General features: G+C 46.3%; 1 protein-coding gene across 1 annotated transcript; it reads right to left on the bottom strand.

The window, feature by feature from the left end:
- Nucleotides 1-5,438: 5,438 nt before the first annotated feature.
- Nucleotides 5,439-6,992, bottom strand: LOC133644738 (Krueppel-like factor 2). The gene is made up of 3 exons (XM_062039456.1): nucleotides 6,826-6,992; nucleotides 5,917-6,751; nucleotides 5,439-5,830 (listed from the first exon to the last, which is right to left on the bottom strand). Exons 1-3 carry the CDS (start codon nucleotides 6,895-6,897, stop codon nucleotides 5,655-5,657), a joined length of 1,083 nt encoding a protein of 360 aa, XP_061895440.1. The 5' UTR covers nucleotides 6,898-6,992; the 3' UTR covers nucleotides 5,439-5,654.
- Nucleotides 6,993-9,180: the final 2,188 nt, after the last annotated feature.

Here is a 9,180-nt window from a genome sequence, read left to right as displayed (position 1 = left end):
ATTACAGGGAGACAGAACAGGACAAGCATTACAGGGAGACAGAACAGGATCAAACATTACAGGGAGACAGAACAGGACAAGCATTACAGGGAGACAGAACAGGATCAAACATTACAGGGAGACAGAACCCGATCAAACATTACAGGGAGACAGAACAGGATCAAACATTACAGGGAGACAGAACAGGATCAAACATTACAGGGAGACAGAACAGGATCAAACATTACAGGGAGACTGAACAGGACAAGCATTACAGGGAGACAGAATAGGATCAAACATTACAGGGAGACAGAACCCGATCAAACATTACAGGGAGACAGAACAGGATCAAACATTACAGGGAGACAGAACAGGACAAGCATTACAGGGAGACAGAACAGGATCAAACATTACAGGGAGACAGAACAGGATCAAAAATTACAGGGAGACAGAACCTGATCAAACATTACAGGGAGACAGAACAGGATCCAACATTACAGGGAGACAGAACAGGATTAAACATTACAGGGAGACAGAACAGGATTAAACATTACAGAGAGACAGAACAGGACAAGCATTACAGGGAGACAGAACAGGATCAAACATTACAGGGAGACAGAATAGGATCAAACATTACAGGGAGACAGAACAGGATCGCTGACGGGTCTGCCAACTTCCGGCAGCCTTTACAAAAAAGGTGAGATACAGGTAAACAATGGGGGGGATGACAAAAAGAAAAAGATCAAGTGATGTGGCTTCAAAGTCGTACTAAAGCGCCGTGTGTAATGTTCTTTATTCTCAATGGAACATTTCAAGTTTTGGTGTTGTTTACTGGCGTCATATTGCAGTCTGCACGTATCGCTCATGTGTGGCTGCCATCTACTGGTCACACTTATCATTACCTAATGTACCAAATAAAATAGCTTCGAGGTCGCTAAGCAGAACCAGAATTATTCAGTACATCAGGTGCAGCGGGTTATGAGGCGCACTGTCGACTTTTGAGAAAATGAAAGTATTTTAAGTGCGCTTTATAGTCCTAAACATACTACTTACATTCTCCCAGCTGTTCTCTTTCTGCATGAAGACCTTATAGTCCTAAACATACTACTTACATTCTCCCAACTGTTCTCTTTCTGCATGAAGACCTTATAGTCCTAAACATACTACTTACATTCTCCCAGCTGTTCTCTTTCTGCATGAAGACCTTATAGTCCTAAACATACTACTTACATTCTCCCAACTGTTCTCTTCCTGCATGAAGATGGTGGACTAAGTCATGTCCCAACACGAAACTTAACCGGCCACCGGGGCTGACGTGCGCAGGTGTGAGGTGAAGAGCAGGTGTTAATGGTCAGCTGCTTTAAAGTCGCTCAGACACGCCCACTCATCGAAGGACACGCCCCTTGTCTTACCGGTTTGGTAGTACACTTGGAGAAGTATGCTGACGGCGTAGTGCTCTCCCAAATCCATCACTTGTGTGGCGCACTTACTGAAGGCAGCCATCACTTCTTCTTCTCTCCTTTTTAATTGACAATTGCAACCATCACTTCTTCTTCTCTCCTTTTTAATAGACAATTGCAACCATCACTTCTTCTTCTCTGCTTTTTAGTAGACAATTGCAACCATCACTTCTTCTTCTCTCCTTTTTAATAGACAATTGCAACCATCACTTCTTCTTCTCTCCTTTTTAATAGACAATTGCAACCATCACTTCTTCTTCTCTCCTTTTTAATAGACAATTGCAACCATCACTTCTTCTTCTCTCCTTTTTAATAGACAATTGCAACCATCACTTCTTCTCTCCTTTTTAATAGACAATTGCAACCATCACTTCTTCTTCTCTCCTTTTTAATAGACAATTGCAACCATCACTTCTTCTTCTCTCCTTTTTAATAGACAATTGCAACCATCACTTCTTCTTCTCTCCTTTTTAATAGACAATTGCAGCCATCACTTCTTCTCTCCTTTTTAATAGACAATTGCAACCATCACTTCTTCTTCTCTCCTTTTTAATAGACAATTGCAACCATCACTTCTTCTCTCCTTTTTAATAGACAATTGCAACCATCACTTCTTCTTCTCTCCTTTTTAATAGACAATTGCAACCATCACTTCTTCTTCTCTCCTTTTTAATAGACAATTGCAACCATCACTTCTTCTTCTCTCCTTTTTAATAGACAATTGCAACCATCACTTCTTCTTCTCTCCTTTTTAATAGACAATTGCAACCATCACTTCTTCTTCTCTCCTTTTTAATAGACAATTGCAGCCATCACTTCTTCTCTCCTTTTTAATAGACAATTGCAACCATCACTTCTTCTTCTCTCCTTTTTAATAGACAATTGCAACCATCACTTCTTCTTCTCTCCTTTTTAATAGACAATTGCAGCCAGCGGAGTCAGTCCCTCCGTCACGTGGCCACGATGGCGGTGAGCGTGCGGTCGAACACGGAGGTGCCGGTGACGTCTAAAGTGGCACAACAACAACAAAACGTGGAATGTGAGAAAGTACGTCACGTGTGTCACCGCGCTCGCTAACGTGTCAGCAGGTTAATTGCTGTCATTAAGCCTGGAGGTCCACTTCCTCCTCGGTGACGTCACCGCCAGGAGGCTGCCACAACAAGCTGCTGGTCACCATGGCGACTGTAAGTGCAATTGATACTTTACTTTAGTTTTGGGCGATGTTGCACATTTGGGTATCGGTCCAATACCAAATATTTCCGGGGGCAACAGCGGCCATATTGGGTATCATTCCAGGTATGGTAAAGCTACACGTTATTGCCAAAAGTAGTTGTCCAGCCATCCAAGTGATGAGAATCACTAATCACTTCAAATCCAGCACTTAGGCATGGAGACTGTTACTACAAACATTTGTGAAAGAATGGGCCACTTTCAGTGATTTCCAGCGTGGAACTGTCATAGGATGCCACCTGAAATTTCCACGCTCCTAAATATTCCAACTTTATTCTAAGAAAAGTGAAGAGTTAGGGAACAACAGCAACTCAGCCAGGAAGTGGTAGGCCAGGTAAACTGCCAGAGAGGTCAGCATAGTGCAAAGTGGTAGGCCAGGTAAACTGCCAGAGAGGTCAGCATAGTGCAAATTGGTAGGCCAGGTAAACTGCCAGAGAGGTCAGCATAGTGCAAAGACTTTCTGCACAGAGCTCCAAACGTCATGTCACCTTCCAATTAGCCCACATGCAGTACGCAGAGAGCTTCACGGAATGGGTTTCCATGGCCGAGCAGCTGCGTCTAAGCCATACATCAGCAAGTCCAATGCAAAGCGTGGGATGCAGTGGTGTAAAGGACATCACCACTGGACTCTAGAGCAGTGGAGACGCCTTCTCTGGACTGATGAATCACACTTTCCCATCTGATGGAGCAGTCTGGCTTTGGAGGTTGCCAGGACAACGCTACATTTCCGACTGCATTGTGCCGAGTGTGACATTCGGTGGAGGAGGAATTATGGTGTGGGGTGGTTTTTCAGGAGTTGGGCTTGGCCTCTTAGTTCCGGTGAAAGGAACTTTGAATGCTCCAGGATAGCAAAACATTTTGGACAATTCCATGCTCCCAACCTTGTGGGAACAGTTTGGAGCGAGCCCCTTCCTCTTCCAACATGACTGCGCACCAGTGCACAAAGCAAGGTCCATAAAGACATGGATGACAGAGTCTGGTGTGGATGAACTTGACTGGCCTGCACAGAGTCCTGACCTGAACCCGATAGAACACCTTTTGGGATGAATTAGAACGGAGACTGAGAGCCAGGTCTTCTCCACCCACATCAGTGTGTGACCTCACCAATGCACTTTTGGAAGAAATTGCTATAAAGACACTCCGCAACCTTGTGGACAGCCTTCCCAGAAGAGTTGAAGCTGTAATAGCTGCAAAAGGTCATATTGACCCCTATGGGTTAGGAATGGGATGGCACTTCAACTTCATATGTGAGTCAAGGCAGGTGGCCAAGTACTTTTGGCAATATAGTGTATATAAACACAGAACATTTGCTATTTAAAGTGGATAGTGCACCCTCCCAATCCGTCACGTTTCATGTGTCAGGTAAATCGTGATGAATGGCCATTATTTAACATTTAATTTAGGCCAAAAATATGCAGAATATGCTTTTAAAAATGTATTATTTCAAAAGAAAATTGCAAAGGTGGCAGGCAAGGTGTACAAAAACCAGGACAAAATTGAGGTGAAATGATTTGTCAAAAACAAAGAAGTGGGGCAATCCAAAACTGAGATACTGTTAAAAAAAAATAAATAAATAAATAAAATACTCCCATGTGTTCCAACAAGACTCTTCAGGTTTGTAGACTTTTGGGCTTTTTGAGCTTGGAACACCATGGGGGGTCTGGTCTTTGTGCTGTGGTGTGAGCACTGAGCTAACTCATCCTGCTGCAAGCTACGGCGTGTTAGCGGACGCTAACCGTCGCTACACGGAAGGACAGGGAAATGACTGCGGGCGTCCTCTCTGTCCTCGCCAAGCCGCACCATCCTTTGATGTTGATGTGTACTGTAGTACACGTACAGTACTTTTCATGTACTACAGTACAAATACTAGCGGGCTGATGCAAAGTGCCGACAATCTGGAGGAATCACTGCACGTAAGCCATGATATTACGCACCTTGGATCCCTGCATCAAAAAGCGACATCAGTGTGTAAAGGATATCACCACATGATAGGCCCCTCCCACCTCCAAAGACATGCACCTGGTGATAGGTTGATTGGCAACACTAAATTGGCCCTAGTGTGTGAATGTGAGTGTGAATGTTGTCTGTCTGTGTTGGCCCTGTGATGAGGTGGCGACTTGTCCAGGGTGTACCCCGCCTTCCACCTGATTGTAGCTGAGATAGGCTCCAACACCCCCCGCGACCCCGAAGGGAATAAGCGGTAGAAAATGGATGGATGGGATGGACAACTTCACTGCTTTTGTACTTATCCAGAAGTTCCTGTCAGTGTTCTGCCAGGCCAGCAGGGGGCGGTGTCCTCACACAAACAGTATTCCATAGTTGTACCATGAATTGATTTACATGGACTTAAACATGTTGAAAAACTTATTGGGGTGTTACCATTTAGTGGTCAATTGTACGGAATATGTACTGTACTGTGCAACCTACTAATACAAGTTGCAATCAATCAATCAATCAATGTCTGACCAAAGACGACAATTAGTCACGAATAATGGGACGATAACAGCAGGTCAAAGGTCGAGCGTGATTGACAGGAAGCTGCGCTTCGGGGAAGGCGGGGCTTGCGGGTTGCCATGGCGACGAGTATCGCAGTGAACGCGCGGGACCACTTCCTCTTTTCTGCTGGAGGTCCTCGCCTGTGACGTCATCACCATGTTTACATACTTCGTGTAGCGAGTAGGCGAGCCACGTGCTTACGACATTAGTCATGTGACCAGTGGGGGGGGCGGGGTCAGAGGTGAGCACACACACACACACAGGAGACATGGCGATGGTGTCTTAGTTTATTATGTACAATAAAATCATCTCTTTACATTCTATCAAAGCTTTGCGGCAGTTTTGGCGGGAAAACGTTGTCTGGACGCGGCGTGGACAGGTGCATGTTCCCGCCATGACGCTGCAGTAGAACCAGCTACATTCTTGCTCCTTTTTCCCCGCATTGTTCGTTCGCGGCCACACCCCCTCGCCTGGTGGCCACACCCCCCCTCACATGTGTCTCTTCATGTGCAGGGCCAGGTGGTCCGACCTGGAGAAGGCGCGCTCGCACAGGTGACACTGGAAGGGCCGATGTCCGGTGTGCTTCCGGAAGTGACGCGTCAGCTCGTCGGAGCGCGCGAACTTCCACCCGCATCCCTCCCACGTGCAGTGGTAGGGCTTCTCACCTGGGGGGGGGGAGACACGGAGGTCAGTGACGTCACACACACACACACACACACACAAACAGAGGCGGCGTGCACGGGCTTCTTACCTGTGTGCGTGCGCAGGTGCGCCTTGAGGTGCGAGCTCTTGGTGTACGTCTTCTCGCAGCCCGCGAACGTGCAGGTGTGCGAGGCCGCGCGCTTCCGGGGCCAGGAGCGCCGCCCCCGCCGCGGCTTGTTGGCGTCCATCACGTCCAGCGGGGACGACGGCGGCGTGAGCAGCACGCGCTGGCCGGAAGTCTGCTGCAGCTGCGCGTGCACGTCCTCCGCGAACATGGCGGGGAAGTGGCGGCGGGGGTCGAACTGCAGCTGGAAGGATGGAAGGTGGTGGTGGTGGTGGTGCAGGTGGTGCAGGTTGAAGGTCTGCGGGAAGGTGAGTGCGTGGTGGTCCGGGCTGAGGGGCGGAGTCAGGCTGCCCCGCGGGGAGCTGGCCAGGCGCGGCTGCGCGTCCCAGGCGCGCATGCACGTGGCGCCGCCCTCCTGCTTCACCTTGCTGCAGGTGTGCGGCACCACCCCCAGCACCGGGCCGTAAGAGTCCGCGCAGGGGGGCTCCACCTTGACGCACGGGGTCTGCGCGGGGAATAAGTCCTGCGGGCAGGCGCCGACCAGGAACCTGGAGCCGAAGCCGCAGACGTCCGCGTCGGGGCGGAGCAGCTCCGCCATCAGGCTGCTGTACGGCGGCGGCGGGGCGGCGCTCAGGTCCGGCACGGACGCGTAGTCCTGGTGCTGGTACCCGGGCGCCCCGCAGTCCTGAGTCCGGTACGAGTCAACCGCGGCTCCGTCCGCGCTCATGACGCTGTGGGCCAGGATAAAGTCCAGGTCCAGGAACGTGTCCAGGTCCTCGTCGTCTTTCTGGAGCCCGCAGCTCACCTGGTCCCGCCACACCTGCAGCGGAAGCGCGAGTTAGGCGAGGCGGACAACGTGAAGAAGGATTGACGGCGCGGATCAGAGTTACTTACTTCCTCCAGGCTTTTGTCCTTCTGCAGGGCGAAGGTGGAGAAGGACGGCAGGATCGTCCCGCTGGCCGCCATGTCACCGACCTGTCGTGCTGAGGTGCGCCGGGGATAGGTGCCTCTTCTCCGGGGAAGAGGAGGCTGAAGAGTCGGTGGAGGAATGTGGTGAATGTTCCATGTCAGCCGCTTTATAAAGTCCTGCTGCGGCTCAGACACGCCCACTCACTACAGGACACGCCCCTCTCCGTGCAAACACGCCCTCTAAATCTCGCCCATTCAAATTTGTACACAAAGGGAAAAAAAGTGCAGGCAAGTTGGACATCTTTAAAATGTCCCTTTTTTTTGGTCATTTGATCAACTTTGGTCATTTTTTTCTGCTCAAAAAAGGAACTTTATTGACAAGGAGTTTGTACAATACAGAGGGAGCAACGTGGTTTTCACTGAGGGCCACATCGCAGTTATGTTTGGCCCCAGAGTGAATACTATTATTACACCATTTTTTTTAAAATGCATTTAATTAGTAGTTATTTTTAAAAAACTAAAATGTAAAAAAAAAAAAAGGCAAGTTGCAATAATTTCAGCTCAAAATGTAGTGTATATTAAATAAATAATAATAAATTACTGTAAATTATTATATAATGTAGTGTATATTACTGTAAATGATTATATAAATTATTATATAATGTAGTGTATATTACTGTAAATTATTATATAATGTAGTGTATATTACTGTAAATTATTATATAATGTAGGGTATATTACTGTAAATGTAAAAACAGTACTACTGCAGCTCAGTTGCCAGAATTTTACTGTAAAATTTACATTTGGTTTTTACTGTAAACTAAAAAAAAATTTCAATTTTACAGTAAAAACAATTTTTATACCGCAAATCAACAGTAAATAAATAAATACCAAAATGGCACCACAGTTTATTACAGTAAAAAAAAAGTACTCTTTTTTCGTTTAGAGAAAAATGCTGTAAAAAGCACAGTAAATTTCACAATTTGACCATGAAATCTATTACTACTTTTACATTGCACACTTTGATGGATAATACATCATTATTATTAGTATTTATTTCTATTTTAAAAAATGTTTCAATGTTTGATCATATATTTTTGCATAATTAGACAATTAAGTGAACATAATTTTGCTATTACATGGAGTACGTATATATTTTTTCTCCCAAAACAGAAAGAAAGAATACATTTAGTAAGAAAAGTTACAGTACTTTATTGGTACATATTATTTCCAGGGCCAAATTGGCTTTGACACGTGTAAAAATAGAATCCTTATGTGCTTAATAAGCACTGCGTATAAATGTGCACAATATAAGTCAAATAATATTAGTTGTTTAATTTGAGTATATTTGGAAGTCGTGTAGTAAAAGTGTTGCTGAGCACAGCTGCAAGGTGCTAAAAAGCCCACAATAAACCTTTAATACGCCTGTAAAGTGCAGTTGTGGAAAAGGTGTCGTCATCCTGGTGGTCCGGTCCAACCATTTACTTAAGTGCACTTCAAGAAGTATACTTAGTCCCTGAGTGCGCAAATTCAAACTGTGGCTTTTTTTTTTTTTGTCTCTCGTCTCTCCAAAGGCTGAAAAGGTCCGCTGTGATCCGAGATGGCGACTCTTCAATCAATCAATCAATCAATCAATCAATCAATGTTTATTTACATAGCCCTAAATCACAAGTGTCTCAAAGGGCTGTACAAGCCACAACGACATCCTCGGTACAGAGCCCACATACTCTCTTGCAGGCAGTAAGTGTCCATCACTACTCTTGCAGGCAGTAAGTGTCCATCACTACTCTTGCAGGCAGTAAGTGTCCATCACTACTCTTGCAGGCAGTAAGTGTCCATCACTACTCTTGCAGGCAGTAAGTGTCCATCACTACTCTTGCAGGCAGTAAGTGTCCATCACTACTCTTGCAGGCAGTAAGTGTCCATCACTACTCTTGCAGGCAGTAAGTGTCCATCACTACTCTTGCAGGCAGTAAGTGTCCATCACTACTCTTGCAGGTAGTAAGTGTCCATCACTACTCTTGCAGGCAGTAAGTGTCCATCACTACTCTTGCAGGCAGTAAGTGTCCATCACTACTCTTGCAGGTAGTAAGTGTCCATCACTACTCTTGCAGGCAGTAAGTGTCCATCACTACTCTTGCAGGCAGTAAGTGTCCATCACTACTCTTGCAGGCAGTAAGTGTCCATCACTACTCTTGCAGGCAGTAAGTGTCCATCACTACTCTTGCAGGTAGTAAGTGTCCATCACTACTCTTGCAGGCAGTAAGTGTCCATCACTACTCTTGCAGGCAGTAAGTGTCCATCACTACTCTTGCAGGCAGTAAGTGTCCATCACTACTC

The sequence above is a fragment of the Entelurus aequoreus genome, linkage group LG27, assembly GCF_033978785.1.
Source record: "Entelurus aequoreus isolate RoL-2023_Sb linkage group LG27, RoL_Eaeq_v1.1, whole genome shotgun sequence".
Taxonomy (NCBI): Eukaryota; Metazoa; Chordata; class Actinopteri; order Syngnathiformes; family Syngnathidae; genus Entelurus; species Entelurus aequoreus.
Note: the sequence above shows the minus strand (reverse complement) of the source record. Positions and strands in the feature narration are given on the sequence as shown.

Excerpts from the sequence above, each read along its gene's own strand:
- LOC133644738 (XM_062039456.1), bottom strand. The coding sequence starts at position 6,897 with ATGGCGGCCAGCGGGACGATCCTGCCGTCCTTCTCCACCTTCGCCCTG. Across the intron at positions 6,752-6,825 it reads AGGACAAAAGCCTGGAGGAA|GTGTGGCGGGACCAGGTGAG; the intron begins GTAAGTAACTCT and ends CTTCCGCTGCAG. Across the intron at positions 5,831-5,916 it reads GCACCTGCGCACGCACACAG|GTGAGAAGCCCTACCACTGC; the intron begins GTAAGAAGCCCG and ends CCCCCCCCCCAG.